The sequence below is a fragment of the Mustela putorius genome, unplaced genomic scaffold (genome assembly GCF_011764305.1).
Source record: "Mustela putorius furo isolate JIRA1106 unplaced genomic scaffold, ASM1176430v1.1 tig00003899_pilon_pilon_pilon, whole genome shotgun sequence".
In the NCBI taxonomy this organism is placed as follows: Eukaryota; Metazoa; Chordata; class Mammalia; order Carnivora; family Mustelidae; genus Mustela; species Mustela putorius.
This window is the reverse complement of record NW_025422048.1, coordinates 19,844,917-19,870,234: the sequence shown is the minus strand read 5'-3', so window position 1 is coordinate 19,870,234 and position 25,318 is coordinate 19,844,917. Positions and strand designations below refer to the sequence as shown.

At 37.5% G+C, this 25,318-nt stretch overlaps 1 protein-coding gene across 4 annotated transcripts in view; it reads right to left on the bottom strand.

The window, feature by feature from the left end:
- ZNF280C (zinc finger protein 280C) overlaps positions 1–11,666 on the bottom strand; it is a 66,723-nt gene extending 55,057 nt beyond the window's left edge. For 2 of the 4 annotated variants that reach the window (XM_045068059.1, XM_045068062.1), the window contains exons 1-3: positions 11,511–11,666; positions 3,006–3,049; positions 2,841–2,894 (exon numbers count right to left, since the gene is read on the bottom strand). In XM_045068059.1, coding sequence (XP_044923994.1) covers positions 2,841–2,871 — 31 coding nt within the window. In that variant the 5' untranslated portion in view covers positions 2,872–2,894; positions 3,006–3,049; positions 11,511–11,666. Of the gene's footprint in view, positions 1–2,840; positions 2,895–3,005; positions 3,050–8,486; positions 8,512–11,510 lie in introns of those variants that run through there. The other 2 variants (XM_045068061.1, XM_045068060.1) reach the window with 2 other exon arrangements.
- Positions 11,667–25,318: the final 13,652 nt, after the last annotated feature.

Below are 25,318 nucleotides of genomic sequence, written 5' to 3'. Positions count from 1 at the left end.
GTAGTCTGCTTCTCCCTCTGCCTCTCCCCCTCTCCCCGCTTGTGCTCACTCTCTCAAATAAATAAAATCTTTTTTATAAGATTTAATTTATTTATTTGACAGAGATCACAAGTAGGCAGAGAGGCAGGCAGAGACAGAGAGAGGGAAGCAGGCTCCCTGCCAAGCAGAGAACCTGACATGGGGCTTGATTCCAGGACCCTGAGAAGATGACCTGAGTCGAAGGCAGAGGCTCAACCCACTGAGCCACCCAGATACCCCTCAAATAAATAAAATCTTAAAAAAAAATTTTAAATTTAGAAATATGAAAATAATTATTAGAAAAGAAAACTAAACTATTGAAAGTGAATTCCTTGCAAAAACAGGGAGTAACAGGCCCAGAACACATGCATACCACTCTCTCTCACTCTTATGCTTCAAATAACTGTGGTTATGCAACTTTATAACTTTCAGATTATTTTTTTAAACTATGCATGTATTGTTCTGCTTTTAAAAAAGCATTGCGGGGGGACGCCTGGGTGGCTCAGTTGGTTGGACGACTGCCTTCAGCTCAGGTCTTGATCCCGGAGTCCCGGGATCGAGTCCCACATCAGGCTCCCAGCTCCATAGGGAGTCTGCTTCTCCCTCTGACCTTCTCCTCGCTCATGCTCTCTCTCACTGTCTCTCTCTCTCAAATAAAATAAATAAAATCTTAAAAAAAAAAAAAGCATTGTGGGGGAGCTGGTGCCTGAGTGGCTAGTTGGTTAGGCACCTGCCTTCAGCTCAGGTCATGATCCCAGGGTCCTGGGATTGAACCCGAGGTCAGGTTCCCTGCTCACTGGGGAGTCTGTTTCTCCCTCTCCCTTTGCCCCTTTCCCACTTGTGCTCACACATTCTCTTTCTCTCTACAATAAATAGAATCTTCAAAAAGTATTAAGGTAGCCCCTAAATTAATATAGTAGCAATGGGAATGGATACAAGTGGTACTTGATACGTGGAGTGAGATGTGGATGGAGGAACAACTAAAACAAAACAAAACAAAATAATAATTCCAGGATTCTGGCTTAGAAAATAATCATCTGTTTTTTTTAGACAATAGCATCTTTATTTTTTAAATGCAATCATTTCTAAAGGTAATTTTACTAGATTAAATGTCATTTAACAATGATTTGGGGATGGCTTACAAAAGAAACACCATAACAAATAGGCAACTATTCTTTAAAATTATTTAAATTTAATTTTGTCTATATAGGGATGCCAAAATAATTTCTTGCCATAATGCTGTTTAGTGGTCTACTGATAAGTAGACATAAAACAAAACAAAACAAAAAACTTTTCACCTTTCCAAATGTAACCAGTTTATGAACTTTCTTTTCTAACTTTGCTTCAAAAACACATATACAGAATGGTCTAAGTCAAATAATTAAGAGAGTAACTCACAGTTTAACATTTGCATATTCTGAATACCTGAAGACACCATCCTCATTGTATCCCCTGGAGACTTTCTTTGTAGTGTTTACTCTATCTAAAATATTCTTCCCCCTTACCGTATACTGTCCACATTATTCAAGTATGGTAGGAGCATGGACTTGGCATCAAATTGAATAGTTCAAATCTTTATTGCACCGTTTCTAATCATGTGACTCTAGAGAAATTACTTGGATCTTGTTTTCTCACCTCTAATCTAGGTACAATATTTACCTAATAGAAGTGGCAACGTAGACTGAGAAAAATGTCATATAAGGTACCTAACCTAACCTCCAGCAAATACTCAACAAAATCTTAATTCCCAACTTGGTTCAGTTACAACTACCTCAATAAACCAGTAGACCATATTTTTATTCCTCCTTTTACTACTTTGGTATTCTATGCAACTCAGTTCAAGATTTACTATATATGATTTCAAACTGCTCACTATTTCTTAATATGTATTTTTTAAGTCAGCTCCACACCTAATGTGGAGTTTGAGCTCATGACCCTGAGACTGAGTCAGATGCTCTACCCACTGAGATACCCAGGCACCCCTCTTAATGTTTATTTCTTTACTGTACATGTCTAACTCCAAAGTAAGATCCAAAGTCAGAGTGAAGAACTTATTTTCTTCTTCTTTTGTATCTCCTCCTATACAGAGTAGTCTACTGGATAAGCATCAGCACTTAACATGATAAACCATGAATTAAGAAACAAGGCAGTGAAGCAATGCCAAATTTTATAAAAAATGAGGGACACTCATATATACAGATAATAAAAAAATAATTTGTATCCCTGTTGATACCATATCTGACCCATAGATCTTCCTCATTCTTTTTAACAAGGTACTATCATTGTCAATATATTCAAGTAAGATTGTTGAGTAAAAAATTTTTTAAAGGCACATAATAGCATATATAGTATGGTCTTACTTAGAAATTTTTTGACTATGCATAGAAAAAAGTTTGTTGGTGGGGGTATAGATAACTGGGTGATGGGCATTAAGAATCACATGATGTGATGAGCACTGGGTGTTACACTGAACCGATGAATCACTGAACACTATATAAAAAAACCAATGACGTACTCTACCTTGACTAATTAAATTTAAATTTTAAAAAAAGAATAAAAAGAAGAAAAATTTGTGATTATATACACCAAACCAGTAACAGTAGTTATCTCTGGAGATCAGGAAGAAACACTTCATTCTACATTACTGAGATTTTTATTGTATATTCTTCTTTTTTACTACAAGCAAGTATTAACTTAGTTTTTTTTAATTAAGTGTTATTTTTAAATATACATACTTCTGTTTCTTTTACCTTTTCTCATGAGGCAAGGTCATCAGTACAAAAGTCATGCATACTAGTACCATTTGCAGCAGCAGTACTTACTTTTTGATTGAAAAGGGCTGTCGTCATCCATCAAGTTGCAGAATCACCTAGGCACTAACAAATGACAGCAATCAATTTTATGAGTTACTTTAACACCAAATATTGAAATGTGAAACTTGGGATTCAGAAATCTTCCGGTTCTAATTTTGATCTCAGCAAACTCACCATATGACTCCAGAGAAGAGCAAATTAAGTCTTAATTTTCTGCCCTATAAAATAAAGATACTACTATTAGGGTGGATTTGTTAAAAGTATTCATATTTAATCATTTTCTCCTACAAAAAGCTTATCTTTTGAGTTTGATATGTTTGATACACATATGCTAATAACTTTACCTAATTGTAAATGAAAATGTAGTAAATAAAATGCTGAATGTATTAAGCATTTATTATTTGAAGAAGTCTGATGGATTATTAAATTACAAATAAGTTTTGAAAAGCACCTCTGTGTAAATATGAGTAATCACCCTGTACTACATGTTTTAGTCAATCTCAATTTTGACATGCTAAATGACATTACTCTTTAACCATGACTTATTATCCATATTTCAGAAATAAATGTAATTATTACAAGAAAAACACATATAAAAGACTTCTGGTTTATGTATTTTTATTTCTTATTAACACTAACTGTAAGGAATAGAAAATTAATTGGATAAACTTCATCATAGATTAATTCATTAAAAAATAATTACTCATTGAAGTGATATGCTCAGTTTTAGAAGGAAAAATTAAGATGAATAATTCACAGTCCTTGCATTCAGATGGTTGCAGTCTAATATACCTACAGTTCTTTGGGCTTTTAAAAAAAAGCTGTTGTATTAAACATTATCAAAAATTGTTTTTTGAATTGCTTTCTTTAAAGCAGGAATTTGTGTTCTGAATTCTCATACATGCATATTCTTTACATTCAAAATAAATGTGCTTTAAAAAATTATTTCAGTTATAAAACAAAAATGTAAAAAATTAGTCATCAGAAATCTAAAGTATTAGGATGAACAGAGCTGAGTCTTCACATTTGTCTTTATTTTCAGACTGATAAAAGCAAGCTTTCTTGCTTTTTTCTATTCCAAATTATTTGGGCTGAATTAGACCAAAGGAAAAAAACCTATTTTAACTCCAGAAGATGTTATTGGTATGAATGTTTGAATTACTATCATAAGGGTCTCAAGTGAATTCTGTACTTAAGTAAATTTCCCCAGTTCTGTCTGAGGTTTGACTATTCAAATCTCTTTTTACTCAATTATTTGAACAGAAATCTAAACCAAATTAAGGTAATGCATATGTCAAGTAGATAAATACATGTCAATTCCTGCTTAGCATTAAAGACCTACTGCTACCAGGAACACAATTTTTTTAAAGAGTCACAACTACATAGCCTATGGAGACTCAGGTATAACACTTTTATTAAATGCTCATAAAAATATCTACTAGCACAAATAGTCTAAAATCATTATGAAACATAAAAGAAGTTTAATAAACAACTCATATTCACTGTCTATGACTGCAGAGATGGATTTTGAGGCCTGTAACAGCCACCAAGGAACTGCAATTGGTAGTTACAAACACTCCAAAAAGTCAGAAATCCCCAGATGCCATTAGAACCATAACTTCATCTAAAGCTGCACAATCCAATAAAGTATTCAAGCCCTCCAAAACTATCACCACACATACAAAAAAATCTCTCAAGTCATAATTTCAGAGTTTTGGTGACAGTGCAAGGAATTATATGGGAGATTTAAGTCATCTCTCAAAGAAATGGAATACACAGCAAAAGGTGCAGTGAGGATCTTAGAGCTTCCGTAATATCAGCTCCAGAGGGTCTCTAGGTTCTGCAACTCAGAGCTGGCACCAACATAGGCATATCTGCAAAATAGGCAAAGAACTCTCCACACTTCAGCTGTTGACTCAGGTAGGAATACTATGTCCATATTTAATACACTGTTCCTATGGGGGAAAAATGAATTCTAAGTAACTAACAAAAGACCTCTTGGAATATAATCCAGTTTTTGGAGACTGCCTGTATAAATGGTTATAATTACTATTTAGATATTTTTGGCTTCAGTTTCTATATACTTAAAATTCACCTACCTTTTAAGAGTTCAAATCTATAAAACTTTCAAAAAACGTTAATAGATTAAAATAGTTAAGTGGTAAATTGTATATTATGTGCATTTCATGCCTACTAGGATGGCTGTAATCAAAAAGGCAGATAATAACAAGTGTTGGCAAGGATATGGAGAAATTGGAACCCTCATACACTGCTGGTGGGAATATGAAATGGTGCAGACACTGTGGAAAATACTTTGGCAGTCACTCACAAAGTTAAACATAGTTACCATATGACACAGAAATTCCACTCCAAGTAAGAGAGAATTGAAAACATATGCCCATACAAAAACTTGTACACCGGAATGTGTGTAGCAGCATTATTTATAATAGCCAAAAAGTGGAAACAACCCACACACCCAACTGATGAATGGATAAACAAAATATGATATACTTATACAATGGAATAATATTCAGTCATAAAAGGAATAAAATACTCATATATATAGCATAGGTGAACCTTGAAACATACTAAGTGAAAGAAGCCAGTCAAAAAGACCATGTATTGCATGACTGCATTTACATGAAATGTCAAGAAATGGCAAATTCATAAAGACAGAAAGTACAGTAGTGGCTGCTTAGGGCTGGGACTGTTGGGGGGGAAGTGGGGAGTGACTCCTAGTGGATATGGGGTTTCTTTTGGGAATTGACCATGGTGATGGTTACATGCCACTGTGAATATACTAAAACCATTAAACTGTATACTTCATATGGCTGAATTAGAGGTTATGTGAATTTTTAAAGATTTATTTATTTTAGAGAGGGAGTGTGGGAGCTGGGGGGAGAGGGGCAGAGAGAGAGGGAGAGAGAGATGATCTCAATCAGACTCCCCACTGAGCATGGAGCCCAATGCTGGGCTCGATCCCAGGACCCTGAGATCATAACCTGAGCTGAAATCAAGTCAGAAGCCTAAACCAACTGAGCCACCCAGGGGCCCCTATGACGTGAATTTTATCTTAATAAAGTTAATAAACTTAATAAAGTTAAGAAAATAATATGCTGGTAGGATATAAGCCTGGCAGTGATGGAGTCACTATGTGGAGAAAGAAATGTCCAAGAGAGAAACCAACAAAGAAAATAGAAAAGCTGTAAGATTCTGGAGTAGAGAAAGAGAGGGCAAGGTAGGGAGATATTCAAATTCTGATAATACCATTTAAATACCTGAAGCTAGCCATTCTTGAAGTAAATTAACTATTAGACTTTTCAGTTAACAGGAGAAATAATTGGGCACCTGGGTGGCTCAGTTGGTTAAGCGTCTGCTTTTGGCTCAGGTCATGATCCCAGGGTCCTGGGATGGAGCCCCACATTGGGCTCCGTGATCAGCAGGAAGCCTGCTTCTCCCTCTCCCACTCCCCCTGCTTGTGTTCCTTCTCTCTGTGTCTCTGTCAAATAAATAAATAAAATCTTTAAAAAATTTTTTAAAAAGAGAAGGAATAATTGTTCATTTTTGGTTTTATCTACCTTGAGCAAGGTTTCTAGTACTTGCATTCAAGAGTAATAACACACTTACCAGTGGCTTATTACCCCCATATTTTTCAAACTAATAGACCTCTGGGGAAAAGATATATTGTAGATGGTGCAAGAGAGCTCTATCTAAAGCAATATATTGTTTTGCTATCTAAAAACTTCCAAATATACAATACAATCTTATTAACTGTAATCACCATGATATACATTGCATCTCCAGGGCTTATATTGCTGGAAGTTTGTAACTTTGGGCCATCTTCACCAAATTCGCCCATCCCTAATCCCCAGCTCTGGCAACCACAAATGTGTTCTCTGTATCTGTAAGTTCCTTTTTTTTTTTTTCTTAAAGATTCCATATATGAGATCCTACAGTATTTGTCTTTGTATGATTTATTTCACTTAGCATAAAGCCCTCAAGGTCCATGCATGTCATGAATGGCAGGATTTCCTTCCTCTTTATGGCTGAATAAGAGTCCCTTTTATATTTATATACCAAATTTTCTTTATTCATTCATCGAATGATGGACACTTTGATTGTTTCCATATCTTGGCTATTGTAAAAAAAAATGCTGCAATGAACATGAGGATGCAAACATAATTTTGAGTTAGTGTTTTCATTTCCTTCAGATAAACAGGCAGAAGAGGAAACTGTTGGATCACATCAGTACTGCTGTTTTTGTCTGTCTTTACTACTGCATTTTCATCAAGTACTATCACTTTTACTGCTGCTGGTTAATAACAAACTAAAGAACATAGGAAGACAATATCTAAACGATGCATCTTCACTAAATTGACAAATGATAGTATGGCTAGCTATAAAAATGATGGTTTTTAAAAGATTCAAATAGAAAAATCTTGCCATTGTTTAGATAGGTATGAAAATGCAATAAAAGTAGGCAGTGATTTTGTTTCATCAAAAGGTATTATTCACTCAATATATTAGAAAGTTGATTCAAATAGCATCAATTTGATTATATTTTTATGATTGAGTAAGAGCTCTAGAAATACTTTAAACATTTTAAGTAGGAAGATGTTTATGAAAATGTTTTCTTATAACAGAAATTAATTGCTACAGTACTCAAATGCAAGAAACACTGCATTACACCTTGAATCCTTAGACAATTACATTGACATCTAAATAATTCAAACTCTCAAAACAGGTTTTGGGAACAAATCACATATAATTTAGAAGGAAAACCTAGGCTCACCATTTTGTTTCTTTGTTTATTATGGGAATTACTTTTTTGAAAGTCTGAACACATGAAGTCCTGGCATATTTTGAGAAGATATTTCTTTAATAACTCTATTTTCCCCTTATTTTATTTAGGTTTTCAATTTTTTTCTCTGTCGACGTCCAGATTTCATCTATTTGTGGAAAGTAGCTAGTTGGCACTATGACTAACGTTCATTAGAATAATACTTTGCAAAGACTGCTTATATTTTAAAACATTTTCTTTTATGTTAGTTTTTTGGGTGGGGTGCTATAAAATTTACTTTCTGCAAAGTAATTTTTATATCATAGTCAAGGTAAAGAATTTACCTACAAGAATATGTTTTTGTTGCACATCATATATAAAAGGCATAATCTGCAGAAAAGACAAATTGGCTTTTCAAAGCCAAATTAATTATAAATATTTTATATAAGTTTCATAAGATACTCATAAACACTAATAACTAAAGTAACCTCAGGAAGTATTATTAATTACTTCACATTTTATAGGAATAAAACTTATCCAATACGGAAAATGTCAAGTAAGAGTAGAGTACGATGATGAAAACACATGACATAGTGGCTGAATAACTGGGAATTTTGAATCTACCATTTTCTGTTTGCCAAACCTATAGGATGTTTAATCAACCTTTCTGAGCTTAGTTTTACTACCTATAAAGTAAAAACAGCAGTATCTTCCTTGCAGCACTTTTAGGAAGATTAAATAAAGCACAAGAAAAATTATTTACATTATTTTATTCAACTTTTCCTTCTTTACTGGAACTCGTATTACAAGTTGATGAATATAAACATTAAAAGAAAACGAAACTCGAGTTCATATAAAGAACTGTTAAAGGGTACCTGGTGGCTCAGTTGATTGAGTGACTGCCTTCAGCTCAGATCATGATCCCTGAATCCTGGGATCAAGTCCCATATCAGGCTTCTAGCTCCTCTGGAAGTCTTCTTCTCCCTCGGACCTCCCCTCTCATGCGCTCCCACTCTGTCTCTCTCTCTCTCAAATAAATAAATAAAATCTTAAAAAAACCCAACGAACTGTTAAGATACTGTCACCAATAACGTATACTAGATCAGTAGTTCTCAAGTTTTTTGGTCTCAGGATGTCTCAGGACCTCTTTGCATTCTTAAAACTTGAAGACACCCCCCCAAAAAAAACCAACCAACCAAACAAAAAAAACCTTGAAGACTCAAATGAGCTTGCTTATATAGATTATATCTATTGATACTTACCGTATTAGAAATTGAAAATGAGAAAAAATTAAATATGTATTAATTTATCTAAAGTAGTAATAAGCCCATTACATGTTCATATAAATATTTTTAATGAAAATAACTATTCTAAAATAAAAAATTTAATGAAAAAAGTGGCACTGATATACATTTTGTAAATGTCTTTAATATCTGTTTAATAAAAGATAGCTGCATTCTTTTATCAGCTTCCGAAATGTATCTTTTCCAAATATACACAAAGACGTACACCATGTTTCAATCCTTATTAAATTTTTAATAAAGTTGATTTCACTTTTTTATGAATATTATTTGTAAAAGGACTTAAAATATAAAAAATAAAATAAAAATGGTCCACTTTATCTAGATGATAGTGATCACTATTTTCCTTGACATATTGTGGGTTAATAAAACCACTCCTTAAAAGAAAACTGCTTTGCAGAGAATGAATCAAAAACACATTTTGATACAAATTACGGAGTAAACCACATCTTCCTGAGTCATTATTTAAAACCTTATGAAAACCAAACATTTTCAAGTCCCTCTCTGAAGCGGGAGGACAGAAAAAATATTCAGGGTAATATATTTAATTAGTGAATATATCATAAATATCTCTGTTCTTTGAAAAGTTACTTTTGAAATAACAAACTGTTTTCAATATGTTACCTATATCCAGTCACTAAAACTATGGATTACTTTCTATTCACAAAACACACTTTTCATCTAAATATTTTTCCTGTGCAATCAGTGTAACAGCAGCAACAACAATTTTTTTTTTGGTATGGTTCTAAATGTCCTCTTGAATAAAGAAAATAAAGAGAAGCAAGAATACTTAATTATATACTCTTTCCACTTAACTCTTCTTTTTTTACTAAGAAAGCTGGTGCTGGGTAGTAAAACACTGGGCTGAAGAAATCAGACTGGTGTAGAAAACTTAAGTGAGGAAAATGGGTTAACAGGGAAGCTGAAATTTGGAGCCCTTCAACATCACAACTTTTTCTGATGGAAAACTGTGCTAGTGGAAGAATGGGCTATTCTTCAACATTTCAACCTGGCTGGAAATAATAATATCATTTAAATACTAAAAAGTTGAAAAGATATGAAGATCTTAAAATGAAAATATAAAGGAAAGGGGAATTGAAGAATATCTTTTTTTTAAGGTAAAGTGTCATTGCTTATTCTCTCTGACCACCTCATTCCCATGAGAATTGGGGCATGCATGATACAGTGAACTGAGCATTGGAGAAGTCAGAAGATCTAGGTTCAAGAACTGGTTCTATCACTTCCTAACCAAGTGGCCTCAGGGAAAGTCTTCTCCTCGAGGCTGTCTTCTCACCTTCTAAACAGTTCTACCAACACTCCACAGCTCACCTCAAAAGGAACGATTATCAATGAATATACAAATGAAAAACGCAATTATAGTGGAATTTGTACCGATGTTAAAGCACCACGACACACAGCCCTAACTTAATTTTATATGCAAACCAGTTCCTTCATAAACCCAAGTGAAGTTTCTGCTTAAGTAGACAGCTTGAGTTTTTACAGTAACCCCCCAAACAGGACATCTCACAAATGCTAAGAGAGTTCTGTAGTTTGAAACTCTATTTCTTGGTTTCAATTTTATTTTTAATGGCACAAAACCACATTAAAATTCAGTCCACACTTGAAAACAATAAAGGCAAAATTTAAGTTCACAGATTAAAAAAAAAAACCAAACTAAAAAATCTTTGCAAACAAAGACAATCCTTTGGATGAAGATCTCCTGTGCTTGAAGAAGCTGGCTCACTTGACATTTTCTTCTATGATTTCTCCTTTAAAAAACACTTATACTGAGATAACAAGAGGAACTCCCTGTGTCTAGAAAAGGATAAAACCCCCAAATGAAATAATTTTTCCATCTCAGAAAAACGCGCAAAGCTCACTGTTAAAAATTTGTGCATCTAACTCCATGTTTCTCCTTAGAGCTCCTCTCTCCTAGACAATAACTGAATGGAGCACGATTTCTACAACGAGCAGCACAGTCCCTTTGGCAAGAACAAGGGTATCAGCACTGAATGACCAGTAATCTGGATGGGGGAACCGGGACTGAAAGGAGGGGCCCAAGGGGCCCAGAAACCAGAAAGTTCGGAACCTTCTCTGGTCTCTTAAGACCGAAGAGACTTGAGGGTGGGCGGGTCTCTCCAAACATTGGTATCAAATATACAAAAGACCAAAGGGAGTTGCCTCCAGAAAGAAAAGCCAAAACCAGGCTAAGGACTGACAGACACGCAGGCCCTGAGTGGTGAGGAGGCAGCGGCGGCGGCCCGCCCGGCCAACGGCCTGAGAAGGCCCCCAAATCCTGAGAGGGCCGCCAAACCCTGCCGCCGAGCAGCTACCTTCCGAGATTCTCCTCCCCCCCGCCCCCGCCCCGCCGGGGCTGGCTCAAGATGGTGGCCCACCCGCCACCGCGCCAAGTTCGTCCCCTCCCCCGCTCCCTGGGCGATCCTAGCAACACACGCCGGCATCCGGACCCTCAACCTGCCCCCCTCAGAGCCAAGCCGGCGCCGCCACCCTCAGAGCTATGCCGCCACAGCCTTGTGGCAGAGCCGCTGCCGGCTTCAGCAAGAATCAGGCGGGGGCGGGGGCGGGGGGATCACTTACCGTGAGCAGAGCAGGTCGCCGTGACTGGGACTCGAAGGAGGAGGAGAAAGAGGAGGAGGAAAGGGAGGAGCGCGAAGACGCTAGGCGGCGGCCACAGAAATAGTGGCGGCTGCGGCGACTCCCAGCGCGGAATGAGCGCCTCAGACCAAGGCAAAAGTATATAACTACGCGCACTGCCTCATGGGTAGACGCCAACTCCTCCCCGCCCCTGCACATCCGGGTTTCTTTTCTAACCGACGACGGAGGGCGGTGCGGCCATGTGCATGGTCTTACACTTTCTCGAAGGCAGAGGCACTCTGGCTGTGCGCTCTGGGCCACCGGCCGTAGGGGGAGGGCCAGGGTAAGGGTCTCACGCAGATGCGGATCTCCTTAGTGAATTCATTGTTCAACCTGAGTTGCAATCTTGAAATTTGGCCTGCATACCATGAAAATGTGAATTCCAGGTCTTCCTTGTGTGTAGGAGATAGAAACACCAATAAAAAGAAGTACTGTACCTGAGAGGCAAAGACATAAACTTGATGAGTAAAAGGGAACAAAAGTCAGATTATTTAAATTATTGGTTAATTTCACCAAATTTGTTTTAAATAATATAGCTTTGCATCTCTTTGTTATTCTTGTCATATAAAAGTCTAGAATAGTTATTAAAATGTTAAGAAAATATACATCAACAAGAAAAACATCCGTCAAGATACCACTTGCACAAACATTTTCTAAACATGTATATTCTGAAGAGTAAAAAAGTTTCTTCTCCCAATAGACCTTCAAAAGGTCTATGGCACCAGTAGTCCCGCTCTCAAGTTACCCAGATTTCAAATCTTCCTTCAGTAGTTCCTTAACACACACAAGTTCAGTCAGTCACTGAATCCTACCAATTCTTCTCTTTGGGTTAGTTTCTTCTTCCTCATCTATACTGCCCTTTGCTACCGGTCCTGAAAATAATCTTTACAGGAAAAGACAGAATAATCAAAATAACAAGTATGGAAAGTTAAAAATTCTTGTCAAAAATCAGTTGACTGTAAATGCAAAGATTTATTTCTGGGATCCCAATTCTATTCCAATGACATTTCTGTTTGTCTTTATAACAGTACTGTACTATCTTGATTACTGTAGCTATTTTTTTAAAAGATTTCATTTATTTATTTGACAGAGAGAGAGGGAGATCAGAAGTAGGCAGAGAGGCAGGCAGAGAGAGAGAGGGAAGCAGGCTCCCTGCTGAGCAGAGAGCCTGATGCGGGTCTGGATTCCAGGACCCTGGGATCATGACCTGAGCTGAAGGCAGAGGCTTAACCCACTGAGCCACCCAGGCATCCCGTTTACTGTAGCTTTTTTAAAATATATTTTATTTATTCATTTATTTATTTATTTATTTATTTATTTATTTATATTAGAGAGAGAGAGAGTGAGAGCATGTGCAAGTGGGGGAAAGGGCAGAGAGAGAGGGAGAGAAAGAATTTTAAGCAGACTCCATGCTGCTGAGTGCAGAGCCCATCTCAAAGCTTGATCCCTCAACCCTCAGATCATGACCTGAGCCAAAATCAAGCATTGGATGTTCAACCGACTGAGTCATCCACACACTCTGATTACTGCAGAATCCTTCAACTATTCTTTTTTTTATTTTTTAGATTTTTATTTATTTATTTGACAGAGAGATCACAAGTAGGCAGAGACAGGCAGAGAGAGAGGGGAAGCAGGCTCCCAGCCGAGCAGAGATCCCGATGTGGGACTCGATCCCAGGACCCTGAGATCATGACCTGAGCCAAAGGCAGAGGCTTAGCCCACTGACCCACCCAGGTGCCCCACCTGTTCTTTTTTTTTTCAAGATTTTTTTTTTTGTCATTTTAAGGTCCCTTGTATTTCTACATGAATTTTAGAGTCAACTTGTCCATTCCTAGGGGGGAGAAAAGCCAGTTAGAATTTTGATAAAGTTGTATTTAATGTATAGATCATTTGAATAGCATTGCCATCTTAACAATACTAAGTGTTTTAACCCATGAATCCAGGATGTCTTTCCATTTATTTAAGTTTTATTGAGGATTTTTTGAGTCTATATCTATTGGGACTTTGGTCTGAAATTTCCTTTTATTTTTCTTCTTTTTTATATGATGTCTCTCTCTGGTCTTGGTATTAGGGTAACACTGACCTCATGGAATGAGTTGGGAAGCATCACATCCTCTTCTATTTCTTAGAAGCATTTGTGAAGTACTGGTATTAATTCTTCTTTAAATGTTTGGTAGAATTCTACAGTTAATCCTTTTGGTCCTGGACTTCTCTGTGTGGGAAATTTTGACCTACTAGATAAACTTCTTTCCTTATTATAGGCCTATTCAAATTTTCTATTTCTTCTTGCATTCATTTTCATAACTTGTGTCTTTCTAGGAATTTGCCCATTTCATCCAGATTATCTAACTTGTTCACATAAAATTGTGCATAGGAGCATCTTGGTGGCTCAGTCCATTAAGTGTCTGACTCTTGGGTTTGGCTTAGGTCATGATCTCTTGGTTAGGAGATTGAACCCCATGTGGGGCTCCACCCTCAGCATGGAAGCATGGAATCTGCTTCACATTTTCTCTCCCTCTCCTTCCCCTTCCTCTTCTGTCCCTCTCCCTACTTGCACTGCTTTTTCTCTCTTGCACTTAAATAAGTTAAGTAAGTAAGTAAATAAATAAATAAATAAATTATGCATAGTATTCCCTTCCATATAGGGTGATAACTGAAATTTGAACCATGTTGTCTTGGACTGGTGTTTCCTAAGTCAAATTCTGTTAAGTGAAGTGTGTGAGAATTTAAAAAATCATTTATTAATTTGTTTTAACAATAATAAATCTATTACATATTAAAATACATGATAATATATGTATATTAATTATTATGATTATGGCTAAGGGTTGTCAGCATAGATCCTGTAGACATTGAAGAATAAGAAGTAAACATTATGAATAACATTATGTCAAGAATTCAACAACATAGATGGAAAAGACAAATTTCTTGAAAAAATACAACTTATCAAAATAGACTTAAGGTGCAGAAATTCTGAATATCACTTTATCTGTTTAACAAATTGAATTTGTTAGGGAAAAAAAGCCAGATGGCTTCACTTTGAATAACACCAATCTTACAAACATTTTCCAGGAAAACAGAAAAAGAGGGAACACAGTTCAGATCATTTTATGAGGCTGTCATAGCCTTCATATCAAAACATAAGAAAAATATTTTAAGGGGTGTCTGGGTGGTTCAGTCGGTTAAGTATCTGCCTTTGGCTCAGGTCACGATCCCAGGGTCCTGGGATCAAGGCCCGCATTGGACTCCCTGCTCAGTGGGGAGTCCGTTTCTCCCTCCACCCCTCCCCTTTGCTTGTACTTGCTTTCTCTCTCAAATAAATAAATAAAAGACCTTAAAAAAGAAAAACATTTTTAAAAAATTTCAGATCAATATCCCTCATGAATGTAGAGGCAAATTTTCTTAGCAAAACATTAACAAATAAAAGAGACAGCATATAAAACTATACTTCAAGACTCAGCAGGGTTTATCCCAGAATGTAATGTTAATTTAACATCTAAAAATCAATCAGTGTAATTCACCATATTAACAGGATAGAGAAAACCCATATGATGATTCCAATAGATGCAGAGAGTACACAACAAAATCCAGTATCTATTCCTGACAAACATTTTTAGAAAATTAGAAATGGTAAGGAACTTCCTCAAATGAATGAAGGGCATCTATGAAACACCAACACATAACATCATAATTAATGGTGGAAGATTGAATTACTCTTTTTTAGGATAGGAACAAGGATACCATTATCACCACTTCTATTCAACATGTTACTTAAACCAAAATGAGATATTGTCTTATACTTGTCAGAATGGTTAAAATCAAAAAGACCAAAAATACCAAGTGTTGGCAATAATGTGGAGGGAGAGGAACCCTTGTACACTGTTGGAGGAAATGCCAACTGGCATAGTCACTGTAGAAGACAGTATGGAGTTTCCTCAAAAAAATTAAAAGTGGAGGGACGCCTGGGTGGCTCAGTGGGTTAAGCCTCTGCCTTCCGCTCAGGTCATGATCTCAGGGTCCTGGGATCGAGTCTCGCATCGGGCTCTCTGCTCAGCAGGGAGCCTGCTTCCCCTTCTCTCTCTGCCTGCCTCTCTGCCTACTTGCGATCTGTCTGTCAAATAAATAAATAAATAAATAAAATCTTTAAAAAAAATTAAAAGTGGAAATACCATATAATCCAACAATTACACTACTGGGTATTTGCCCCCCAGAAATGAAAACATTAATTCAAAAAGATATATGCATCCCTATGTTTATTGTGATAGCCAAGATATGAAGTGTTCAATGATAGACAAATGGATAAGGAAGATGTGGTATATATAAATATATACATATATACTATATATGTACGATATACATATATATACATATATGTATATATATATGTGCTATTTATATATGTGGTGTGCACACACACACATACACACACACACACATACACAACACTAAAATATAATGCAGTCACAAAAAGGGATGAGATAATGCCATTCGTTGCAACATGGATGGACCTAGAGGGAATTAATGCTAAGTGAAATAAGTCATACTGAGAAAAACAAATACCACATGATGTCACTCATCTGTGGAATCAGAAAAACAAATGAATAAACAAAAAGCAGAATCAGAATTATAAATTCAGAGAACAAATGGATAGTTGAGGGGAGGGAGGTGGAAGATGGGCAAAATGTGTGAAAGGGAGTAGAAAACACAAGCTTCCAGTTAGAGAATGAATAAGTCAGAGGCCTAAAAGGCACAGCAAAAGGAATACAGTCACTGATATTGTAATGGCATTGTGCGGTAACAGATGGTAGCTACACCTGTGGTGAGCACAGCATAATGTATAAATATGTCAAGTCACTATGTTGTACACCTGAAAGTAATGTAATGTTGTATGCAAACTATACTCAAATAAAAAAGTTTAAAATAAACCTATCATAAATTTAAAAAACAAACAAACATATACCTACCACATGAATCAGGCATTCCACTTCTAGGTATTCACGATGAGAAATGAAAACGTATGTGTCTATTAAGATTTGTACACAAATGTTCATGGAAGTTTTATTCATAATAGCCCAAGCTAGGAACAACCCAAATGTCTATAAACAAATGAATGGATAAACAAATTGCGGTATACAATGGAAATTGGGTCATATCCATACAATGGAATACATCAATAAAAAGGAATAAATAATAAATACATGGAAAAATATAGATGCATCTTAAAATCACCCCTCTGAGTTAAAGAAGCCAGAAAAGAGAGTACATAGTGTGTGATAGCGTTTTTCTAAAATCCTAGAAATGCAAATTAACCTATAGTGACCATGTGCAAAATCGGTGGTTGCTTGGAGCTGGGGATGAAGGGTGAAATGCACAAGACTGAGGCATGAGAAAACTTTGGGAGTGATGGAAATGTTTTATATCTTTCTTTTTTCCTGTTTACCTTATATTTTCATTATGCTTGTCTACAGAATTTTATACTAATGACCTATATTTCTATATTTGGAAGTCTTTAATTAACCATCCTCAAGTACTTCTATGCAATAAAATCATAGGTGCATCCTCAAGCAGATAAATTTTAGGGAAGAATTCATAATGAAATTATGGAATCTGGAAATTCTGGTTTGAAGATGATGAACTATAACATTCATTTAGTACTTACTACCCTAAATTGCTAAATAACTTATGTATACATGTTTTGTTTGATTAGATTTATTGGTTCCTTGAAGGCAGGGATGCATCTTAGATCTTCTATTAGAACAGGACCTGGCACTCAGTAAATGGCTCATTCATTCGTTTTCTTATTCATCCATGCAACAAAGATTTCTTGAGTATTTATACATAAGGTATGTACTAAGCTTTGGGTATATAATGGTGAGTACACCCAAGGCTCAGTAAATTCCTCTTGATAATTGATTGATAATTATCAAGTACCTTTCAGAAATGGTGTAATTAATTCTCTTTTCTCCTGTAAGTGCAGTTGCACTGTTGGTCCTATTAACCTCATTGTAAAAGCAGGGACATCAGGAAAAAGAGATAAATTAAGTGATTTGCTTGGGGTCATACACTTCATTATGAGTGAAGTAAGACCCTTACAGTTTCTTTCCTGAACCAAGGTGCTGGAGAATTCATTCAGATTGCCTGGGGTTCATATTTCATTTAAATGTTCTCATTTCATTTCCATCTCCTCGGCTCATATTTCTGAACTGGTTTAGTTCCACTTTGGACACTGTCAGAATAAATTCAAAACCGGGGTCCATGATACTATCTGAAGCAAAACTACTGTCAGTAGAAAATATAAAGCAGCAGTATTGTATCTCCATATAGTGTAGCACTTTTTGTGAAACACTTTTTTTTTTCTGAGCAAAAATGGGAATGACAAGCTTGGGTGAATTTTGCAACATTAAAATAGAAAATAAAATTCTATTTTACCATATGTTCTCTGGTAAGGGTAGTCAAAAGGGGGTAGGTAACAGTAAATACTTTATCTTCTAAAAAATCATCTACAAACTGTTCTGTTACATAATCAGATCAATTCCTGACCAGGAGCAGAGAGAGGGTAACAACTTTGATGGCACATACTCAGATGACAAAGTATGTTGTTAATAAAGCATATTGTACCACAAGTACATTGCCCTACAGTGTTTATCTTGTTAGAAACTGTAATTGACTGAAACAACGCCCTCAGTGAAAAATGCGATATGTTATGAGTTGTACAAAGATCAAAATACTTTAGACTAACAATAGTAGTTGTTTGTGAAGGATTAAAATATGAGTTATACTATATTGGGTTAATAACTCAGCATTGGTGTTAGGTTTTGTTTCCATTCTGGTCCCTGCCAGAGAGCCATGAATTTCAAGCCAAGTCAGAAAGAAACAATTTCCTCCACCAGAATGTAAGCTCCATGAAGGTTGGGAACGCTGATTCATTTACCAGTGTCTCCCCAGCACATAGTTTTTGAAACAGAGTTAACATTTGTTGAATGAATAAACACATCAATGGAGTGTAAGAATATGAAACAAGTTTTCAAGTTCAAGCCCAGTCATTCTCCGTCATTTTTGGATCTCCAGGATGGGACACAGAAAATTAGAGTGAAACTCAATTTCCAATGGATTGTGGTTGTGGGGAAAGGAGGGGGCCCTAAAACAGACCCCAGTCAAGTGGCTGTGGACACCACATGACACTCCTACATACTAGAGTGGGACAGAGAATCCTTGGGTATAGAATCTTAGTAGGAAACAATAAAACATGTTCTTGGTCCTCGCCTCTCTACTCTCATTCCTGGCCCACCTCATAAGGTTTGAATGTGTTCTTGAATATTTATTATTTTTATTATTTTTTAAAAAATTATTTATCACACATACAGAGAGAGAGAGAGAGAGCGCATAAGCAGGCAGAGGCGGAGAGAGAAGCAGGCTCCCGGCCGAGCAAGGAGCTGGATGTGGGACTCGATCCCAGGACCCTGGAATCATGACCCTAGCCGAAGGCAGCGGCTCGACAGTCTGAGCCACCCAGGCATCCCTATGCTCTTGAATATTTAAATCTGTATTCATCCGGTACCAAAAAAAGGTCTTCAGATCTTCTCTGATTTTCAGTTATGGAGTGCCAGGTGGAGCAACCTGTAGGTGTGGTTCAGGAATCACTGTGAGGGGCTAGGACAAGAGCAAGGTTGAGGAGCTATCAGGTACACAGAGGGTCAGGTCTTGAAACAGAGGGGTGTTACCTCTCAGATTGAGATAGTACAGAATCTGGGTGAAGACAGAAAAATATGCAGGTGATGAAGAGAGTTAGATCCGCAAACATTTTACAGTAGAAGGGAGTATGTATAAACCTTTGAAGTGGAGGAGAGGGAAGGTGAACGAACTTGAGGCTTAAGCCACAGTTACCTTTCCTTATCCCTGGAGAAGTTTGATGTTTTTGGAGCCTTCTCTATTGCATGTTTTGGGAAGGTGATTTTCCTCCTTGGTATGAGGAACTGATTATGATTAGTCTTGTTCCATTGACAAGGAATTAGTTTCGGATGCGTGTATGACACAATTTTGCCTAACAGGACCCAAGGGGAATTCTGCTAGAGGACTCCTGAAAGTTCTGTCTGTCCTTTGTTGATAGAGAGGGCGTAGGGAATGAATCACAGATCTGGGAGGCATCACCCCTCCTTGCTGGATGTCTCCCTTTGCATCTGATGCCCAGGAATGCTGAAGCCATGGTGTAGCACTGACAGGAGGTATTACCATTATTCTGAGGGTGGCAGAGTAGAAAGAAGAAGTCCACTTGGATCTTTGATTGTGTACTTGAACTACTCAACTAACCAACTTGGAATCATCTTCCCACAAACTTATTTTGTGAGATAATACATTTCTTCTTTTGAAAAAAGTCACTTCTAGTCAGGTATTCTATTGTTTGCAGCTGTGTTGATGCCTCGCTCCTTCAAACAAAGTAAGAAATGTGTGATAAATATAAAGTTTGGGATTTAAAAGCTTGAAACAGATACTTCAGCTTTTACTTATAGCCCCCCTCCCGCTTCTTTCTCTTCACCGCATCCCACCCCAAGGCCCTCTGGACTCAGACAAGGGCCAGGATATAGTACTGGGCTCAGAGGATCTCTCCCTTCTGATGACCTAGTCTTTGTTTTTGGCTCAAGCTTATTGTGTTTGGCTTCTTCTTCCTTGAGGACATGTGCTCTCTCAGGAGGTTCCTCAGTCACTGGATTAATCAGACAAGTCTGAATCTCAACCCACAACTTAGGCTCAAGTGGGGGGCCCCAACTTCCACACCATTTTGTGCCTGTGTCTAGAATGCTCTGCAGCCTTTGAAAGAGAATGAAAATGGGCCAGACTCAGGGCTGTGAACTGGCAGAGGCATAAGTGAAGGTCAGAGTATCCAGGTATTAGTATGGCACCTTTGGTTTATAACTCCTATGAAAATCACATAGCACACGACCCCAAATGCTGCATATATGGAGTTATTGCTTAATAGATGCATATTGAATTTAATTAAATGAATGGCTTGTAAACTGAAAATCAAATGGCTTTCTTCTACTGAATTCTCCATTCAGACAGCTCCTTTCACACACCATTCCTTTCCCTTGCCTAACAAAACCATGAAATTTTCACTTCAATTATGTAAGTTTATTTTTATAACATACTAGTGAGATAAAGAATGGTAAGAAGAGTTTAATTTAATTTAATTAGTCAAGAAGAAGCGAAGATACATCCAGTTGATCTAACTTGGCCAAGGTCCCAGAGGGTGTCTGTGCAGAGTTAGAGTGGTCCCCCAAGTCCTCAGGCTCTGAAGCCATTGTTCTAATGTCCCTGTATGTACTTGTTTGATATCACTTTCCTTGTTCTTTCTCACTAGCTTGATTACTCATGGCAATCAAGTTCAGGCACACCACAGGCTACAGGGCAGCCACAGTCTCAGGAGGATGTAATGCAAGTGAGAAAACAAGGCACAATATAGCATTTTCCTTTTTCAAACGGACACATCAGTTGTGGTTCATAAGCCTGAAAATGTGTGTAGGAGGGAGTGGTGATGCTCTCCCCTCTCCCAGATATAAAAAGTAAAAGATGTATCAAATGCTCTGAATGGACCACAGCTGAAAACCAAGTGAGGAATCCACCAGTTTAAGATTCTCTTAATAGAGAACACTCAAGAATGTTGAAAGGGTTCATCACAGAGTCGCTAAAGAATCAGGAGAGACGCATTCCTTCCCCCTTCTCACTGAGAAGTCTCCATGGCATCGCTTTAAATGCAATCTGTTAAGAAAGCCTGGACAGCAATGGAACGTTTAGTATAAACCTTGACAGAAATGCTAACTACTCTTCTAACAAACACCCTCTTTGTTCATTCATTTTCGCTGTAGAGAGAAATATCAAGGTGTTGAGACGACCAGGTACAGAACTGGAGGAGGTTCAAAAGAGAAACGCTGTGGAAGAAAGGATGCCGAGTGGGAAGGGGAACAAGTGTGGGGCGGATCAAGAGATTTTGCATTAGCCCTAGGCTAATCTCCTGCCACTCATCCTGCCTGACAAGCAGACGAGGGCTCTGGGACCCCAGAGCCTTGGACCCCCGCTGCAAAAGGACAAATGTTTCTCTCGGGCTGCTACACTGCCCAGAGGCTGGGCCAGAGGGAGGTGAGTGGACTGGTTTGGTGATCCTCTCTTGGGGCCACATGGGCGCACTGTGCTTCCCTGGGCAAAGCACTCAGTTTCTACAGTTAAGTATGATGCTCTATCATTGTTGAGTATAATATTAGCTGTAGGTTTCTGTATATGTACTTTATGATCTAAGGAAGTTCCCTCTATTCCTAGTTTACTGAGAGATTTTATTCTGAATGGAGTTTGGATTTTGACAAATACTTTTCATTGTCAATTGATACGGTCAGAGGATTTTTCTTCTTTAGACTCTTGATTTGGTTGGTTGCGTTGAATGATTTTTAAATGTTGAAACAGCTTTTTGTACATGGAATAAATCCCGCAGGGTTGTGGCGTAAACTTCTTCTGATAAACTGTTAGATTTTGTTTGCTAGTATTTTATTGATAGTTTTTGTGTCTAAGCTCATGGCAGATATTATTCTGAAGTTCTTTTTTTGTATTGTTTTGCCTCCTATTCTATTTTCTGGAAGAGGCTGGGTAGAATTGGTATTATTTCTATTTAAATGTTTGGTATAATTATTCAGTAAAACCATCTGAGACTGGAGATTTCTTTTTGAGGAGATTTTAAATTATGAATTATTACTACTTATTAGTTACAGGAGCATTTAGAGTAACTCTTTTGTCTTTAGTGACTTTTGGTAGTTTGTGATCTTCAAGCAAGTGGTCTACTTCATCTAAATTCTAAAATACAGGTTTGGGGGCACCTGGGTGGCTCAGTGGGTTGGGCCGCTGCCTTCGGCTTGGGTCATCGTCTCGGGGTCCTGGGATAGAGTCCCGCTCGGTGGGGAGCCTGCTTCCCTCTCTCTCTCTCTCTCTGCCTACTTGTGGTCTTTCTCTGTCAAATAAATAAATAAAATCTTTAAAAAAATAAATAAAATAAAATACAGGTTTGTAGATTTTGGGGTAATATTTCCTTTCTATCCTTTTGATGTCTGCAGATCTGTAGTGGTATTGCCTGTTTCATTCCTGATATTGGTAATTGTCCCTTTTTTTCCTTTGTCAGACTTGCTAGAAATTTGTCAATTTTACTGATCTTTTCGAAGCTCCAGCTCTTTGTTTCATCGATTATTGTCTTTCTGTTTTCAGTTTTGTTGATTTCTTCTCTCAGACACAGGCCTTTCGGGAACTCATATATAGCCGGAAAAAACCTATGTAGCAAATAATTATGATTGAATGGTTCTATTTATTTGAAATGGCCAGAAAAAGCAAAGCTATAGACACAGAAAGTAAATTAGTGGTTGCCCAGGCCTGAGGGTGGATATGGGGATTAACTAATTGTAAATGGGCCTCAGGGATCTTACTGGGATGATGGAATGTTCTAAAGCTGGATTATGGTGATGGTTGGACAACTTGCTAAATTTACTAAAAGTCATTAAATTGTATACTTGAAATGGGTTAATTTTATGATGTGTATCTTGTATCTCAATAAGGTTGCAGAAAAACAAAAATTAGGCAATAATGTGAATAAGGCATCAGTATAATCATGCAGGCTTGTCCCCCTTTAACAGCTAAGGAAACAGAGTTTAAGTGGTTTGTCCAAATCACATAACTGGTTAGTGAAAGGTTGGTATATGAACCTTGTCTTATTAAGCCAAGACTAATCCTCACCAGAATATAAAAGAAGAGACATAGAAATGTTATGCCAAGAAATAGATAAACTTCCCATGGGTGGAGGTTGCCTCTCTCTTGGAATGAAGCTCGCCCTGTGAGGCAAAGATGACTTGGAGTAGTGACCTGATAGTATCTCACACATATGCTGCCGACTGACAGGGCCATACAAACCAGCTAGCCTTTGGCAGATCTTTTGGCTTGATCAGACAGAGGTCTTCGTTTCAAGCCACAAAGATCAATTCTGAGTGACTGAGGTAGGAAAGGAATCCAGCAGCTCACAGACTCATTATAAGGACTAGGAACCAAGTTCAGAGCTATGCAGTCAGGTACAATGCCTAGAATCATGCTGCACATTCAGCTCTGCAAGAGGAGTGCTGTTACTGATGCTCCTGCTCATCCTAGACTCTGCCCCTTCCTCCACCAACCCTACTGCTCTGGGAACTCATTTTGGCCACAACTATGGCTCTTACAAGAGAGAGAACTTACTGCTGTCATAGTTTTTATGTGACAGTAATTCTTGATTCAGATCACATTGTAGGGGCTTCTGATTGATCCAGTGTAAATCATACAGCTAAATCCAGGCTGCAAGGCAGGCTGGTAAAATAAATATTTGACAGCTTCTATCAGCTTCCATAGTGGAAATCAGGCTCTACTTTCCTCCAAGAATCATATACCGGTGATTTCCCTATGAGCAGAAAGTTCAGATGCTGGGCAGCCAAAACATTTGCACAAACATGCACACACACACACTCAATTTTCCACCACAATCTGCTCAAATGGTGATCTGCAAACCAGCATTATTATCAGCGGCTATTAAAAATGCAAATCCTCTGGTCCTGGGCAGATTCTCAGAATCAGAATCTTGTTTTTAACAAGCACCCCCAGATAGTTTATATGTACATTAAAGTCTAGAAGTGCTGCTTTAGGGGTGCGTGGGTGGCTCATTCAATTAGATATCCAACTCCATTTCTGCTTGGGGTGTGATCTGGGGGTTGAGGGATCAGCTGATGTTGGGCTCTGTACTTGGCAAGGTGGATGCTTGTGAGTCTCTCTCTCCCTCTATCCTTCCCACCCCCATCCCCACTTGAGTGGTCTCTCTCTCTAAATAAAAATAAAAAATAAAAAAGAAGTGCCGCTTTAGGGGCGCCTGGGTGACTCAGTGGGTTAAACCCTCTGCCTTTAGCTCAGGTCATGATCCCAGGATCCTGGGATCGAGTCCCACGTTGGGCTCTCTGCCTGCTCTCTGCTGGTTTCCCTTCCTCTCTCTCTGCCTGCCTCTCTGCCTACTTGTGATCTCTGTCCAATGAATGAACAAATAAAATCTTAAAAAAAAAGAAGTGCCACTTTTTAATTTCTGGAGATGATGAGTCACTACTCATAAGTAGGGCTGTCAGATTTAGCAAACAAAAATATAAGACTCCCAGTTAAATTTGAATTTCAAGATAAACAATAAATAATTTTTAGTATAAGCATGTTCTCTATTTTATCTGGCAACTGCCCTCATCCATATACCCTTCTCCCCGCAATTAACAAAATGAACAAAAGGAAAAATTAACATAGCCTACAGAAATGCATGCAAACCAGTTTTCTGTTTTGGTATGGTAGATTATAGACAGCGTGAGAGCAGAACATGTAAGCTCTACATAGATTCAAGCACACTGAGTTCTGTTTTAAGCAGTCCATGCCTGGGATCTCTGTAATCTGAAGGGCGAGTGGCTTCCCCCATCAACTGTTCCATAGAATGAAGTCTTCCCTCACTCCAAATACACTATGAATTGCAATTACTTTTACTTAATGGAATTTGATCAAAAACACCTTTATTTCATAGAACCTGACTTACATTTCTTTCAAAATATGGATGAAATGAGTCTTAAAGTAAATAAAACACGTGGTAAATTTTAAAAATTTGAAAATACATGCTAGTGTTTCTCTGGAGAATGCTTCGTTTTCCTCCTAAACAGTTGTTGCCTATGTCTAGGAGTCTTAGA